Source organism: Alligator mississippiensis, chromosome 16 (assembly GCF_030867095.1).
Source record: "Alligator mississippiensis isolate rAllMis1 chromosome 16, rAllMis1, whole genome shotgun sequence".
In the NCBI taxonomy this organism is placed as follows: Eukaryota; Metazoa; Chordata; order Crocodylia; family Alligatoridae; genus Alligator; species Alligator mississippiensis.
The window spans coordinates 9,006,693-9,023,160 of NC_081839.1; the positions used below are offsets into that span (position 1 = coordinate 9,006,693).

At 57.9% G+C, this 16,468-nt stretch overlaps 2 protein-coding genes across 2 annotated transcripts in view; one reads left to right on the forward strand and one right to left on the reverse strand.

Annotated features, from left to right (window-relative positions):
• The first annotated feature begins 709 nt into the window (after nt 1–709).
• Nucleotides 710–12,427, forward strand: GIPC3 (GIPC PDZ domain containing family member 3). Its single transcript, XM_059719534.1, has 6 exons — nt 710–992; nt 2,592–2,777; nt 5,609–5,789; nt 7,795–7,907; nt 11,042–11,123; nt 11,649–12,427. Exons 1-6 carry the CDS (start codon nt 753–755, stop codon nt 11,798–11,800), a joined length of 954 nt encoding a protein of 317 aa, XP_059575517.1. The 5' UTR covers nt 710–752; the 3' UTR covers nt 11,801–12,427.
• Nucleotides 12,428–13,502: 1,075 nt separating this feature from the next.
• Nucleotides 13,503–16,468, reverse strand: part of TBXA2R (thromboxane A2 receptor) — a 36,693-nt gene continuing 33,727 nt past the window's right edge. The window contains exon 3 of the mRNA XM_014599799.3: nt 13,503–14,541. Within this exon, the coding sequence (XP_014455285.1) occupies nt 14,272–14,541 (270 nt within the window). The 3' untranslated portion in view covers nt 13,503–14,271. The remainder of the gene's footprint in view (nt 14,542–16,468) is intronic.

A 16,468-nucleotide genomic window follows, 5' to 3' on the forward strand; every position in this document is an offset into this window, starting at 1 on the left:
TGAGCAGAGTGGCACAAAAAGTTTGTGGTGTCATTACTGTCCCACGAGAGGCAAGACTTGTGGCTCAGTTTCTTGGTGTTAGGCTTTTGCACAGGGCTTTGGATGTTGGTTTCTGTGCTTGCGTAGAGCGGTGTCCCCAGGTCCCAGACTGTTTCAGGTGCAGCTTTGCACATTCAGAAGTGCAAACCTATGTACTAGCTGTCAGGCAAAGCAGCACTGTGGGGAGCGCGGCCTGGCTGAGCTTGGACAGGTTTGGGCTGTCTGGCTTGCAAAGCTCTCATGTCCTGTCCCCTTGGCCACTGTCACAGAGCTCTTGTGGCAAAACCAAGTCACAAAGCTTTCACTGGGGGTATTGCCACACCATGCAAGAAGGGGCTGCTTTTATAGGCAATGCATGTGGGATGTTTGATGGGAGCTAACACCCAGTGTGAACAAACACACTCCTTACCTGTGAGCACAGCTGCTGCTTGCAGGTGTTTGTAGCTCCCCTGGCACGGTTCCTGCCCTGTCCCTGCAGCTCAGTAGAGCCACACCTGCCTGCATGGAAGAGAGCTCATCTGACACTAATTGAATTACCTGTGCCCAGGGAATCAGGTTCCGTGGGCCTGGGATCGCCTTACTGCCGGGCTGGGAGCTAGTGGGCATCTATAATTCAGTAGGGAGAACTGCCATTGTGCCCCCGAAAGCTGGGTGGCAGGAAGATGCACCGGTCAGGCAGACAAAACAAGAAGGCCGGCGAGGAGGAGAAGTCCATGGAGAACGGAGTGGCTCAGGAGCTGGGGGCTGCAGAGGCCTCACCTGAGGTGGGGAGAAAGGACAGTGGCCCCGCTGCCCACTCTCACGGCTCGCAGCCACCCCCACGGGTGCGGCCCAGGCTGGTATTCCACACACAGCTGGCCCATGGCAGCCCCACAGGGAAGATTGAGGGATTCACCAATGTGAAGGAGCTGTATGCCAAAATCGCCGAGGTCTTCAGCATCTCTCCAACTGAGGTGAGGGGAGCGCGGCCCGCATGGAGTGGGGCAGGCAGCCTGGCCAAGAAGCCTGAGCCGGCTGTGCCAGCGCTACGGCTCTCCTCTGCCATCCTTACCGTGTCGATCCAATTTGGGAGAGGAGGAGGAGGGGCATTTCCTGCTTCTTTCAGAGCCCTGGCATATTCCAGCTCGCCAGCTCTGGTTACCAGAAGGTTAATGCCAAGCTCTTCGCTCGAGAGTGGTGGGCTTGCCTCCGTGATGCCATGCCTCACAGCATCACAACCTCCTGGGCCTGAGCCCGGCCTTAGGTGCAGCTTGCCCCTACCTGGCGAGCAGTGTGGACCGCCACAGGCAGCCCACCTTGCTGCCACTCGCCTTGGGACCCCTGGGCTGTTACTTCCCTCTCTGTGCCTCAGTTTCCTTAACTTCCTTGCCCCCCACCTCAACCTGGGAAAGATCTAAACCCAGGACCTGCTGTGCAGCAAGCAGCGTGGTTAAGAAAGCATTGGATTAGGTGCTTCTGAGCCAGCACCCTAAGCTGAGTCTGCCCCAGGCAGTCCAGCATTAACTGGTAGCAATGTTTGTGGCCCCATGTTGGTTAAGGGCTGTGGGCACATCAGGGAATGGTACAAGTGAGGGGCAAATCAGTCAAAGCAGGGCCCTGGCTGGCGAAGTGGACCTGTGAGGCTTACCGGGTTTCTTCTCTGGTACAGCCCAGTGACAATCCAGTTCGGGGCAGCTGTGACTTTCCTGGCAGCCATTGCATAGGGCAGAGCTGCAGCTGCTGCAGTGCCTCCACGTTGTGTTGCTGCTGTGAAGAGCAGGCCTGGTGCTTTGTGTGGGATGGGGATTTGCAGTGCTGTGCATGCCCCCCTGCGCGGGGCCTACCCCATGCCTGGCTCTTCGTCTTCGGTCTTGCCAGGATGAGGCTGAGGATCTTGTGTGGAGCTCTGCCTCCTCAGCTACAACAGCTATCAGATCTCAGAGATCAACCCTGGCTCTTCTTGAAGATGCTGCTTGCAGGCCCCATGGTGGGCACAGATGCAGTGTGAAGCTGCCTCCTCCCAGCTAAGCAGCCAGATGAGCAAGGTTAATTAGCCCCACTTTGTGGGTGGGGAAACTGAGGCACAAAGACGCTGGGGCATTGCTAAGTAGGTTGCCTGTAGGAGAGCAGGGGATGAACCTGGCTTTGTCCCAGCTGTGTGAGTTGAAGGCCCCTTGCCATGCTACCACCTAACAAGTGCGATCCCCATTTCTCCGCCTTGGAAAGTCACCACATCTTTCCAGCTGTGTGAGGCAAACCCTGCACTTCTGCTGATAATGCAGAGGGCTTAAAAGGGGGATCGTGCCTGCTTGAAACAGAGCCCCTTGTCAGTGAGCGAATGAGGCTGATATTTGCCCAGGAAACCTCTGTTCCCTAGCAAAGCCTCATGCGAAAACAGGGTCCCCAGCTGATCCCTGTTCTTTGTTGCCATAGCTGGGCCAGCTGGGAGCAGTGCACGCATAGGGTGTGCCTGGGGTTGTTCCAGGCCGCTGTGCCCTTTGGGTGTGCCCTCAGCCCCTGCATGGGAAGGCCTGGCCATGGTGTACCAGGCAGTAATGAGCTGTTCTCCGCAGATCCTGTTTTGCACACTCAACACCCACAAAGTGGACATGCAGAAGCTGCTGGGGGGGCAGATCGGCCTGGAGGACTTCATCTTCGCACACGTCCGGGGCGAGACCAAGGAAGTGGAGGTGATGAAGACGGAGGATGCTCTGGGGCTGACCATCACGGACAATGGGGCAGGCTATGCCTTCATCAAGGTAGGAGGTGCCCGGGCTAGCAACACGCCTGAGAGACCTTGGAGAGCAGTATGGGGATGGGCTAAAATTCCCCATCCAAATGGCTGGCGGAGAACTGGGGGGTTGGTGAGAATTAGCCAGGATCAACGGGGAATTTCCATTTTTTTTGTTTAAAAAAGTTGAAAAGTGAAGCGTGTTGGTGTGGTTACACTGCTGCATGGCCTCATGGGAGCTGCTGTTCAGTTGCTTCCCTGTTCCCATTCCCCCGGGCTGAGCTCCCAAGAGGGAATCGCTCCATCTCCCATGACTGGATCTCCTTGCCGAGAGGCGAGGCCATGATGCACCCTGGGAGGAGCAGACGGGAAGCATGGTCATTGAGCTTCACCTCCCACCATGCACTGCAGCCACATTTCTGGATCAAACTACCGTTTCTCACTGAAATCTGGACATGCCCGTGGGGGGACAGGGCGCAGGGAGGGGAATTACCAGCCAGCGCTGACATTTGTGCTGGCTTCTGGGAGCAGAGAGAGCTGGTTGCACAGCTGACCACAGAGAGGGTGTAAATATTTTGTATCGCTGCAACCCCCACCACATACACTGTAAATGGCTCTGAGGCATGGGCAGGAGGGTGGTCCGGGGTCCAACTGGCAGCAGGGCACCACTGCCTGTGACCAGCTGAGGAAGCTGCACCAGATGCAAGGACAGGTCAAGGATGCGGGAGAGCGTGTGCAGGAGAGACTGGGCCTTCATACCATAGTGACTGAGCAGGAGAGGACCAGCCCCAGGCACAGCATGGCGGGATGCAGAGCAGGCTGGTCCCCTCCTGCCGCATGAGCAGGGCCTTTGGGGAAACACAATAGTGACAAAGCCCCAGGTGCTGTGGAAGGTGCTCCCTTGCCCAAGGCCCTGCTGGCAGTCACTGGGGCCAAGAGCTGGCCAGGGTCCAAAGGAAGGACTGGGGCATCCATGGAGCATGAAAGTGCCCGGCCTTGCAAGAAATAGTACAGGAACAGCCCCAGAGCTCCAGCAGGGAGCTGAGCCCTCCTGCCACCGGGCATGAGCCAGCCTCTAGCCAGGGGTTGGGAGGGTTGTCCCGTGGGGGAGTCACCCCACTGCTGCAGCGCTTCTTCCTCAGTGGAAGGTGCTGGCACTGGTGATGGGAGATCAGGCCCTTCAAGATGAAGCCGGGAAATTCAAGGGAAAACAAAGATACTTAGGGAGAAGCTTTCTGAGCAGAGGCCTGCTGACCAGAGAAGAGGAGGGAGAGCCCCTTCCCCCAGCTCAGGGAAAGCTGGCTCCAAGGGATGCTGCTGTTTCACCTGCTGAGTAGGGAAAGAGTGGACAGGAGAGGTCTTGGACAAGGCATAGAAGGAGGGAAGGCCTGGCAAGAGCCTCCAGCCATTCTTGGGGGCCCGGTTCTCTCCTTCCCACAGCTGCTGGCACAGGTCCATCTGGCAGGGCCAAGTAGACCCTTGGGGGCCAAGCTGCACTGCTTCTCCCAGCCCAAGCTTTACGCAGGAAGTCCCCTTTGCTCCTGGGAAGCCTGTTGCAGAGCTGGGCTCGTGTTTGGCATCTACAGGGCGGGCAGAGGGCTGTGCTGCTCAGAGGCACCCGCACAGAGCAGGGGCTGCTCAGAGAAGAAACAAGATGTAATGGAGCAGTGCGGCACGCGAAGCCCCAGGGCTGGGATGCTGGAGGCTGCTGAGTCCCCATCCCCTGGCAGGGCTGTCTCAGTGCTGGGGCTCTGCCTCACCTCGCTGCCACCAAGGGAAACCCAGCCTCTCCTCGGTCCCTGCTGGTACCAGTCTCGCACTGCAGAGCAGCTGGGTGCAGGGCTGGGGAGCGTCCAGCTGGCTGGAAATTTTGAAAAACTTTTCCTGTGTTTTGATTTGCCCTGAAACCGGGACTCCAACCCCGCTTAATGCTGTATGCACCAGAAGCCCTAGTTTTAGGCAGCCGCTCCTCTCTGGCACCAGTGGGGAAGGGTTAGATGCTGAGGTCTGTGGTTACACACCCTCGCTCAGGCACTGCCCTGCGGCTGAACAAAAAAAGCAGCGTGGAAACTCCCCAGTGCCCGCAGATCCCTTGCTGGGATGTCTCTGACTGCAAGTCAGCATCATACCTAGACTCTGGGCAGCCCCGAGCAAACTTTCAGTATCAGGCCCTCCTTCGCCAGAGGTAATGACAATAATAATAACAAAATTACCATTTTGGGTCCCCTTTCTGTCTGTGCCCTGGGCGGCTGCCTGGTTTGCCCGTGCCCGTGTTCAGCCCTGCTGCAAATGGGCTGAGGAGGGTCCAGCAGGAGGAAGCTGGAGTGCTGGGAATGGAGCTAGGAGCATGGCAGAGCCCCAGACTGTCGTGTCCCACAAAGGGATCAGCCCTCATCATGCCTGCGAGGCCCAAGTCTGGATGTGGGCTGGTGTCTCAAGCTGAATCCAACCACCCCAAACTGGGATGGGAGATTCCCCCAAGGATACTGGGAGCAAGTTGGTGGGTTTCAGGGGCTCACACTTCTTGTCTGCACAGCCCCAGCGCTGGCAGGTGGGGGGTCCAGATAAGAGGCACCCTGGCACTGCCCCATGGCTCTGTGTCCTGGCCACAGGCCGAATGATAGAATCACACTCCTTCTCCCCCAAATTCCCACTGAGTTCTGAGTTTTTCCTCTGGTTTGTGCAGCGTTGCTGTGTGCTGCCGTGTCCCACCCCAGAAGTAGCTGCCTATGGGAGAGTGCTTGGCCCCAAGTGCAGGAGCAGCCCCCGCATCCTCTGTTTGCCTGCTTGTGCCCAGCCTCCTCTGCCCAGCTCTGAGCCTTGGTATCACTGATCTGCTGAGTCTCTGCTTCCCTCTAGAGGATAAAAGAAGGGAGCATCATCAACCGCATCAAGACCGTGTGTGTGGGCGACAGCATCGAGGCCATCAACGACCAGACCATTGTGGGCTGCCGCCATTACGAAGTTGCCAAGATGCTGAGGGAGCTGCCCAGGTCCCAGACCTTCACCCTCAGGCTGGTGCAGCCCAAAAAGGCATTTGGTGAGGTCCCTCCCCTGCAGCGTTTTTTTTAAAGACATTTTTCGTGTTCTAAGCCAAATGAGCCAAATCGAGTCAAAATCCACGAGTCAGTCCAGAATCATAAGTGGCCCTACAACCGGCAAACCTCCTCCACCCCCACCAGGGGCTTCACATGTTTCCAACGTCTTTTGGCAGGCACCCTATGTGCAAGCTCAAGCCCGGAGGCTTGGGTTCAGATGCAATGAGCACACTGCCTCTAGCATTAATCCAGGCAGGGTGAGCAGAGGGCTGGTGTGCCAGCCTTGAGCTTCAGGCAATGGGGTCAAAACATTTGAGTGTGTCATGTTTGCCCTGAACACAGAACCAGCTTGTGGAGCTGCTGGAAGTCTCAGTTCAGGGGAGACCCAGGGTGGGACAGCATGGGGATGCAGGTCGGGAGTGATGGCTCTATTGTGCGGCGCTGTAGCTCTGTCTACACGTCCAACCCAGCACTCCTGCAGTGTCTCAATAACCCAAGAAGCAGAGGATTGGGGATCACTTGTTGTCTGGAGGACCAACAGGGAGGGTGTGGCTGCCCCTGCATCATGGAGCTATGACCGAGATGAGACCTGACCCCAAATTGCTGGTCCCAGTCCTGTGCACGCATCCTATACAGCTTGGTCACTGCTCCTTGCTCCTTGCTCCTGCCCTGCAAGCTCTCTTGCTTGCCCAGCCCCAGCCCCTCCAGAGCAGAGCTCTGCTGGGCAGCAGGACAGAGGCAGCATGAGCTTGGCTGTGTGTCTCCCTGTTCCTTTCAGCCGAGCTCTCTGCAGCAGCTCTATGGTGCCAGGGCCCTCATGTGTAGCATGGGTGACAGCCGCAGGAACGTTGTAGTCAGCTGGCCAGCGAGGCGCTGTCATGCTTCTGGAAGCTGAATCAGCGAGGGAGCCTGGGAGCCCAAGGGCATGTTAAACCTCCCAGGAGCCCTGTCTGGGGTTGCTGATGTAGCTGGTGGAAACCAGGTCTGCGGGGTGGGAGGATGCAGCTGCTCCATGGAGATAGCAGGGTCACACAGAGTTAGCCAAGGGACTAGGGTCATGCCAGTCCTGCTTCAGCCCCTGCAATCCCCTTGCTCCTTCCCCCTGGCCTGTAGGGCCAGCAGTGACAGATGGACCTCGTCTGCCCCCTCCTGTCCTGTCCCGCTGGATCCTGGCACTCCACGGAGAGCAAGGGTGAGGCTGGTCTGCCATAGAGGTCACTGGGGTGTGTATGGAAAGGAGAGGGGCATTTTCTCAGGGCACTCCCTTGCCAGCCTGGGGCCCTGGGTAGCAGCCTGCCCCAGCTCACCCACTCCCAAGGTCTCTGGCCAGGCAGTGCTGCTTGGGATGTTCAGAGGTCACTGCCCTCACACATGCACATGCATGATTGGGATTGTGGCTTTTGTGGCCACAGCACCACAGGCCACATCACCTTGGGGCTTCTGGCTCTCCCCTTGGCCGCCAGCTACCCCTTGCTCCTACAGCAGGACTGCCTGTCTGTCTGCTCGAGATGCTCATAGTGTCCACCAGGAGGTGCTCCTGGTCCATGCAGCAGGGATCGGCCCAGGCCTGGCCCCTAACTGGCTGTTGGCCTCCCTGGGATGCTGGCCATGGGGTGCCCAGGGGCCCTTAGCTCCATTCACTAGGGAAAGGGGGCACGGAGCGCATTCATCCAGGCCCAGATTGAATCCCCAGGCAGGAAGCCCTCCTGCCTGGGATCCTGCCTAATCCACCCCTAAACCCCACCAGCTTCCCGCGGACTGGGGCTCTGTGTATAGGTTTGTGGGTAGGGTCACTGCAGCCGAAACCCCAAAACTAATCTCACCCAGGGTCCCTCTGCCCAGAGCTGGCATTGGCCTCTGTCAAGGTGCCCCTGCAGAGCTGCCTCTGCTGCCCCTGGGGGTTGACTGCACCTCCCTCTGCCTCTACGATCCCTGGGGGGTGTGGGGGATGGCAGGAACCTACCCCATACCTCCCCTCTTTCTAACCCCCCCAATCTGTGTTGCCAGATATGATTGGTCAGAGGACGAAGAGCAGCAAGTGCCCAGGCGAAGGCAGGGTGACCAGTGGGAAGGAAACGCTGCGACTCCGCACAAAGGGCACTGCCACCCTGGAGGAGCTGGTAAGTGAAACGCTGCCCATGGGACAGGAACAGGGCAGAGCACAGAGGGATGGATGGGCAAGCGTGCCAGGAGCAAGGGTGAGGAACACCCCCAGCTTGCGCTGCTGGTCCCCACTATGGGCTGCCTCCCTCTGCCAAGAAAGGGGCCGTCACCAGAGCCTCTGCTTGCTCAGGCCTGGACAGGCAGGTTGCTGGCTGCTGGCTGCTGCCTGCTTGAAGGGAAATTGTGGAACAGCAGGTCACAGGCAGCAGGACCCAGGTGTCTGGGGTGGGAGTGGTGCGGGGTAGCAGCTCTGGCACTGGCAGGCAGTAGAAGGACCCTGTCAGGAAGTGTGGTGGAGAAGCAGTGGTTTAAACTTACCCAGTACCATGGACTCAGGAGCTCTATTAAAATGTCTAGAAGGTCCAAGGCAGCAGCGGGCTGTGCCACCTGCTTCCAGGTCTCTAAGAAGGCCTCTGGGTCATCTGCCGGCCTCATCTTCAAGAGTACTCCACTCTCCCTGTCTGGAAGTGGAGGGACTTGCCAACCTCTGTTCCAGAAGATGCTGCATAAACTGTCGTTGGTCCCACTGGAGCTGCTACTTCTGGAGCTGGAGCTGCAGGCATAGCTGCTGCTGTCACAGCCTTCTAGCCATTTCAACAGAGCTTCCCACTCCCTGGTGCTGGGTAAGTTTAAGTTGCCACATTCTCCACCACACCTTTAGACAAGCCCAGGTGCCGGTGAAGACACTAGTGTGAGTACACACACTCACGTACCCTCACAGCCGCACATGTGCATGGTGCTCCAAGCACACCCAACTGCACACCTCCTGGGGGTGGTCATGGCCAGTCGTGTGCGAGCATGTTTTGCTACCCAGGCACTTGTGCCCAGTCCTGCATGGACACAAATGCACACACGTGTGGCACGTGTCATACATGTTGGCCCATAAGCAGGTCCCATAAGCTGCAGTGAAGCTAAGAAGGCCTGGGTGAAGGTGACCTATAGAGACACTGGTGCCAAGGGCCCAGGTCCTGGCCAGCCTTCTCTCCTTGTGGCATAGCAATCAATCAACCTGGCCAAGGCTCAGCATCACTCAGGCCTTGCTGGCTTTCCTCCCTTGTGCCCTGAGGTGGGATGGGGCCCTGATCCTGGATGGCCTGTTAGGCACAGCTCCCTGGGATACACCCTGTGCAGCCCATGACTTGCGAGCCCTGGACCCATCACTAATGGGCCTCTTGGAACCAGCTCCCCATGGAGAGGAGGGGGCAAAGGGCTTAGAGGCCAATGTTGTGGTGCAAATAGCAGCTTTGTACAAGACAACAAGAAATTGTTTTTTAGATATATAGGGAGTAAAAGGAAGGCCCAGGGAGGAATAGGACCCCTGCTAAATGGGCAGAAACAATTGGTGACAGACAGGGGGGACAAGGCTGAACTTCTCAACGAGTTCTTTGCCTCAGTGTTCCTAAGCGAGGGGCACGACAAGTCTCTCACTGGGGTTGTAGAGAGGCAGCAGCAAAGCGCCAGACTGCCATGCGTAGACCCTGAGGTGGTGCAGAGTCATTTGGAAGAACTGGATGCCTTTAAATCGGCAGGCCCAGATGGGCTCCATCTGAGGGTGCTGAAGGCACTGGCCGACATCATTGCAGAGCCACTGGCGGGAATATTCGAACGCTCGTGGCGCACAGGCCAAGTCCTGGAGGACTGGAAAAGGGCTAACATGGTCCCCATTTTCAAAAAGGGGAGGAAGGAGGACCCGGGCAACTATAGGCCGGTCAGTCTCACCTCCATCCTTGGCAAAGTCTTTGAAAAAATTATCAAGGCTCACATTTGTGAGAGCCCGGCAGGACAAATTATGCTGAGGGGAAACCAGCATGGGTTTGTGGCGGGCAGATCGTGCCTGACCAATCTAGTCTCTTTCTATGACCAGGTTACGAAACGCCTGGACACAGGAGGAGGGGTGGATGTCGTGTACTTAGACTTCAGGAAGGCCTTCGATACAGTATCCCACCCCATACTGGTGAACAAGTTAAGAGGCTGTGACGTGGATGACTACACAGTCCGGTGGGTGGCGAATTGGCTAGAGGGTCGCACCCAGAGAGTCGTGGTGGATGGGTCGGTCTCGACCTGGAAGGGTGTGGGCAGTGGGGTCCCACAGGGCTCGGTCCTTGGACCGATACTCTTTAATGTCTTCATCAGTGACTTGGACGAGGGAGTCAAATGTACTCTGTCCAAGTTTGCAGACGACACAAAGCTATGGGGAGAAGTGGACACGCCGGAGGGCAGGGAACAGCTGCAGGCAGACCTGGATAGGTTGGACAAGTGGGCAGAAAACAACAGGATGCAGTTCAACAAGGAGAAATGCAAAGTGCTGCACCTAGGGAGGAAAAATGTCCAGCACACCTACAGCCTAGGGAATGACCTGCTGGGTGGCACAGAGGTGGAAAGGGATCTTGGAGTCCTAGTGGACTCCAAGTTGAACATGAGCCGGCAGTGTGACGAAGCCATCAGAAAAGCCAATGGCACTTTATCATGCATCAACAGATGCATGACAAATAGGTCCAAGGAGGTGATACTTCCCCTCTATCGGGCGCTGGTCAGACCGCAGTTGGAGTACTGCGTGCAATTCTGGGCACCACACTTCAAGAGGGATGCGGATAACCTGGAGAGGGTCCAGAGAAGGGCCACTCGTATGGTTAAGGGCTTGCAGACCAAGCCCTACGAGGAGAGACTAGAGAAACTGGACCTTTTCAGCCTCCGCAAGAGAAGGTTGAGAGGCGACCTTGTGGCTGCCTATAAGTTCATCACGGGGGCACAGAAGGGAATTGGTGAGTATATATTCACCAAGGCGCCCCCGGGGGTTACAAGAAACAGTGGCCACAAGCTAGCAGAGAGCAGATTTAGATTGGACATTAGGAAGAACTTCTTCACAATTCGAGTGGCCAAGGTCTGGAACGGGCTCCCAAGGGAGGTGGTGCTCTCCCCTACCCTGGGGGTCTTCAAGGGGAGGTTAGATGAGCATCTAGCTGGGGTCATCTAGACCCAGCACCCTTTCCTGCTTATGCAGGGGGTCGGACTCGATGATCTATTGAGGTCCCTTTCGACCCTAACATCTATGAATCTATTTGTGGAGCCTAACACAGCCTCCTGCCCACAGCCCAGCGAGTTCGAGGAGGAGGCTGCCCAGAAGGTGGACGACCTGCTGGAGAGCTACATGGGTATCCGGGACTCAGATCTGGGTGAATGTGACAGGGTGTTGGGGGGGATGGTGGGAGGGAAGGGGAGGGGGAACAGCACAGGTCTGCCCTTTGTGCTCCCTCCAGCTGCCCTCAGGGCTGAGCCCTTTGCTGGGAAGCTGCCACCCTGGGTCTGTGGGAAGGTCTGGGTCCCTGGTGCTGGGTTGGTGGCGGGGACCCAGGCCCATGGGAAGCTGTTCAGAGCTGGACCCCTGCAAGGGTGCTGAGCCCTGCCTCCTGAGGTCAGTAGCACTGTGCCCAGGTGGCAGGAAGGAGGAGAAACCAGCTCATTGCAAAGGGTGTGCTGGAGCTTGGTCCCAAGGGGCTGGGCTGGAACAGGAGCTGGGCTCCAGGTTGTCTGAGTCCCGCTCCATGTTCCCTTTTGTCTACACACAGCGAGACTCAAAGAAGCATGCGAAGAATCCCAGGCCCAGCCCCCTCCCTGGCTCAAGGGGCACCCCCACACCCCAGGTCAAGAGCCCCAGCCCTGGCCCCAGCCCCTGCTGAGCTCTCTGCTTCTCTCTGCAGCTTCGACCATGGTGGAGACGGCGAAGGAGCGACCGAGCCCTGAGGAATTTGCCAAGGGCTTGGACTCGGTGCTGGGCGAGTTTGCCTTCCCTGACGACTTCGTGGCTGAGGTCTGGGCGGCCATCAGTGAAGCCAAGGCGGGCAGGAAGTAGCATGGTGCTGTGAGCACTTGTCCTGCGTCTCCCCGCCTTCCCCAATGCCGTTGGGTCTTCCTCCCCCAGCTCCCATCCCTGATGTGTCTCCCCTGTCTTCCACTCTAAGCAGGGGGGCAGGGGCTCAGCTCATGAGGTTTCCCTCTGGGCAGCCTTCGGCCTGTGCCCTGGACCCCAGGGGCCTGTTCCCTGCAGAGCTCAGGCTGTGGTGCATGCTGTCATTGCTCAGCAGCCAGGGGCCCTGCACAGTCTGGGCCCCCTCCTGCACCCAGGGAGCCAGTGGGCATCATGTTCTGAAAGGATAATGTGGAGCCACGGTGGTGTCACTGCCTCCCTCTTCCCCATGTATTCCTGCAGCTGGGCTAGGGTCTCCACAGGGTGGTCAGGTAGAAGCCCACCAGGGCCAGCAGTGGGGGGGCTGTCATGGGGATGGGCATGGGGCTCACCCTTGCCCTCAGGACTCCTCCCCAGAGCCAGTGAGGGAGAAGAAGAGCTCACACTGTGCGGGCTCAGGAGCTGGCTGAAGCAGGACCATCGCTGCATGGCCCCTTTGCTGCAGGCGGTTGCATGACTCTGTCATTGCACGAATCCCTTCCCTCTGAGCCCTAGTTCTTCCCTGGGCTGGCAGGGAGGGGGGGGGGGGGGATCAAGCAGGGTAGGGCTGGGGCACTGAGTGCATGCAGATGTCAGGGGCGCCCTTGGGGCTGGGCCGTGCCTTCCGCCTGGGCAGTGCAGAAGGGGAATAAAGGCCGCTGTCACAGGCTGATGGTGTCTGGTGTTCGGGCAGTGGGAGCAGAGCTGGGAGATGGATCAAAGGACCCACCAGTCATGGCTGGGGGTGGCTGGGTGGGAAAGGTACTGACACTCAGGCTTCTTGGCCACGGGCAGTGGAGAGCTGGGCAGCTTATACAACCTATATTTCTTTTTTGATCTGGGCATGGAGAGCTGGGCAGCTTGTGTTCTTTGAGCTTCAGGAGAGTCCTGCTTGCTTTCCTTGCCCCTGCCCCTGCCCCTGCCAGGGAGCACAGCATGCTCCAAGGTGCTGCCTGGCAGCAATCTCTGCCCTCAAGCCAAAGGGTACAGGAGCCTTGGAGCTCCAACAATATCTCATGATCTCACAGCAGGCCTCACATTACTTTAGGGCCTCCCTTGAAGCCCCAGCTCCTGGAGTCATGTGATTGTGGGAGAAAACCAACTCTGATTCAGCAGTGGGGAAATGCTGGCAAAAGGGACTTGTGGGCACCCCAGGGATCCAAAGACATGGTGGGCCAAAGGCAGCAGCCTTGCATTTCCTCAGACTGTAGGAGTGATAAGGGGCCTGGTGGAGGCTCCTGCACAGGGGTGGGCAAAATGTGGCCCGGGGGCCAGATGTGGCCTGCCAGGCCGTTCTATCCAGTCCATGGGGCCCCTAAAAAATGTAGAAAATTAATATTTATCTGCCCCTGGCTGCCTATCATGTGGCCCTTGATGGCTAGCCAAAACTCAGTAAGCGGCCCTCCACCCAAAATAATTGCCCACCCCTGCTCTTGGATGTATGGAGCAGGCAGAGGCCCTTGCATACGTAGCAGGTGGAGGCCAGGGCTTAACTGTCCCTTCCGCCCACCCCCAGGCTCTAAAATTTGCCCCTTTCCCAGCCAGCGCCCCTGAGCCCAGCAGGGACATTCAGTGCAGCTTTACCCAAGAAAGGACACAGGCACACCAAGAAGGAGAAGCCAAGACTTTATTACTGTCATGAGCATGCATGTGGCTTGTGTCAATGGCAAGCTCCATCCTCATCGTCCTACAACTGTGCCCACAGTGCAATCTCCCCACCCCACTACAGGCCATGGGGGGTGGGCTCTGCTCCAAGTAGCTGAAGCCCCTGTCTGTGCTGCAAGCCAGTCCCTGGGCAGGCAGTTCCAGGCCCACCAGTCCCATCCCCTCTACTGGCAGTGGGGGAGAGACAGTGGCTCATGGAGCATGATCCTCTGTCAAGCAGAAATAAGGGAAGGATGCAACCAGGGCTCCTGACTGAAGAACTGGGATGGGAGTGTGGGGGTTAAATGAGCTTTGTTCTGGTCAAACAGTCCAGCCAGGAGTGTGGGAACCACTGGAGGCCAGAGGTGAGGAGGCACGTGCATCTCAGAGACACCAGTGCTGGCAGCTGAGGGCCGCCATGGGTTGTGAATGCAGCAGCATCTGGGATGAGGCTACTCAGAGCCCAGGTCCACTAGCTCTAAGGCCCCATGCTCCCAGCAGGAGTCAGGAAGGAAGCTTGTCCCCATCCCTTGTCCTGCTGCTGAGCAGGCCAGGCCCAGAAGGGGAGGCAGACAATAGCATTCCTGGTCCAAGACTGGGGCAGTGCCCCCTCCTCCCCACTCCTACCTCCCAGCAGGCTGCTACGATGCCTCGAGGGGGAGGATCCTAGAGGCTGCCCCGACATCACCCCATTGACCTCAGGCTCCCAGAAGCCCCTTTACCACCACCCCCAGCTACTGCTCTACAGACTCCTGGGTGAACTTGCGCCGCAGTGAGGGGTTGAACACAGGGTACAGCGAGACGATGGACTGCCTGGAGTTGAAGCTGGGGTAGATGCGTTTCAGGACAGCCCGGCGGAAGAGGATATAGACCCAGGGGTCCAGGATCTGGTTCCAGGTGACCATGCGCAGGTAGATCAGCAGCAGGTTCTCGGTCTTCCGCGGGATCTGCCGGGGTAGGAGCCCTGTGTGTGGCTCCTGCAGGACAGTCTGGATGATGAAGATCTGGGGGCAGGGGAAGAGGTTAGCACAGAAGATGCAGACAGCAAGTGTGGGGGGAAAGAGGGGCTGGGCAGGGCTAGTCACCCAGGACAGTCCTTGGCCCTGGCACCACCAGCACTGCCTGAAGTGGGACTTTTGTCCCAGATTTGAAAACCAGGCCCCAGAGGAGTGCCAGGAAGCAGCCTGGTGGGGTGCTGAGAAGATGTAGTATGACATGGCCTGGGGCCTGGGAGTGTAGCTGTACTGGGTAAGGGAGGGGCACAGCTGGGCTGAGGCTCCCACTGCCAGCCCAGCTGGGGCAAAGGAGGGGGAGCAAGACAACAGGGTGTGAAGCTGATGGGGAAGGATGAGTAGATTTGCACCAAGGCTGGGTGAGTGCAGGGGGGACAATTCATGCAGGATGCAGCTCTGGACAGGAGAGTAGAGAAGGAAAGGCAGGGTGGGGGAGAGCGAGTGCTCAGGTGAAGCTGGGCTGGGGGAAGCAGGATGGGGCAGGGGCTATTAGGGCAGGGGATGAGGAAAGAGGAGCTTGACTGGGTAGGATGGGAGAGGGTGACAGCCAGATGAGTGCAGGGCCAAGAGCAGGAGGGGAAGGCTAGGCATGGGGACAGAGTAACTGAGGCAGCAGGACTTGGAGGGCAAAGCCAGAGCAGGAGAGCTGTCAAATGTGACCTGAGAGAAGCGGGGAGAGAAGGCCGGAAAGGCCAGGGCCATGGGAGCTGGTGGGAGGCTGGGCAGGAGGAAGTCTGCAGGAACTGGCAAGAGCCTCGGTCGTGCCAGTTGGGGCTGAGGGCACTGCAGTGTGGGGTGCCAGGGTAATGGGCTGTGTGGTTAGCGGAGAATGGGTGTGGGGAGCAGAAATGAGGGTCTGGTTCAGGACTGAGGGGCATCAGCAGAGCTGTGTGTGTGAGAAGCCAGCCCGGTGCCTCCCTGTGGCATCTATAATTCATATCACTCCATAAGCACTGATGCTCCCTCATTAGTGGCTCTTAGTGAGCTACTTAATGAGGCCCAGATAGGGAGGCTGCTTGTCTGCTTTGACCAAATCATGAAATAAAGCATTAAGGCCTTACACCAAAGCTGTCGCTGCCAAGCCTTCATGCCAGCAGGCCTGGCAGGACAGGCAGAGCCAGAGGAGCCCCAGCGCTGGGAGAGGGAAGACTCTAGACTGGGATTGTTTCTCAGGTCAATGCATTTGTGACCCAGTGGTTGCATTCAGAGGATAATGCTGAGGCCATGTCTCTGCTGCATTTGCCAGGGGTGTATTTGCATTGGCAGCTTGTCCTCTCTACCTCCAGGGAAGGTCAGGAAATACAATTAGCCCCCTTGTACCAAGGGGAGAAACTGAGGCACAGAGAGCAGCCATGACTGCTCATGCTCCTGGGGCAAGCCAGCCAAAAGAGAACCCAGGCGTCCTGCCTCCCATTCCTCTTGGCTGTGACCACTGGACACCGCTCACTTCCCAAAGGCAGGGACAGACCCCTGCAATCCTGACTTCCAGGTTTATTCATATTCTGCTAGAAAACTTTTCCGTGCTGCATGCATATGTATGTGTGTGTGTGTACCCGTGCATGTGTGTGTGTAGGTCATTAACCCTTTTTAGACTTTACAACACTGCAGTAAGGGCTGTTTCTCTCATTTTATGGGTGGGGAAGGTGAAGCAGTGGCTCCCTCAAAGCAGGGAGCCCAGGCAGGAGCCCCCAGCCTCTGGGTGTGCTCTCCCTGCCTGGCCATATGCTCTCCCTGCCTGGCCATCAAGCTCTGGGCTCGGTGGCTTGCATGGCGTGTCTCAGCATTGGTGGCTACTGAGGGGTCCTCCCTGTCAGAGGATGGGCTGGGATCACAGCTGCTTGCAATGATTTGTGTACACAATGCCAGGCCCTGTTGGGTGCTCCATGTGCAGAGCCCAGGGCTGGGTCTCCGCATGGCA

Excerpts from the sequence above, each read along its gene's own strand:
- GIPC3 (XM_059719534.1), top strand. The coding sequence starts at position 753 with ATGGAGAACGGAGTGGCTCAGGAGCTGGGGGCTGCAGAGGCCTCACCT. Across the intron at positions 2,778-5,608 it reads CAGGCTATGCCTTCATCAAG|AGGATAAAAGAAGGGAGCAT; the intron begins GTAGGAGGTGCC and ends GCTTCCCTCTAG. Across the intron at positions 11,124-11,648 it reads TATCCGGGACTCAGATCTGG|CTTCGACCATGGTGGAGACG; the intron begins GTGAATGTGACA and ends TTCTCTCTGCAG.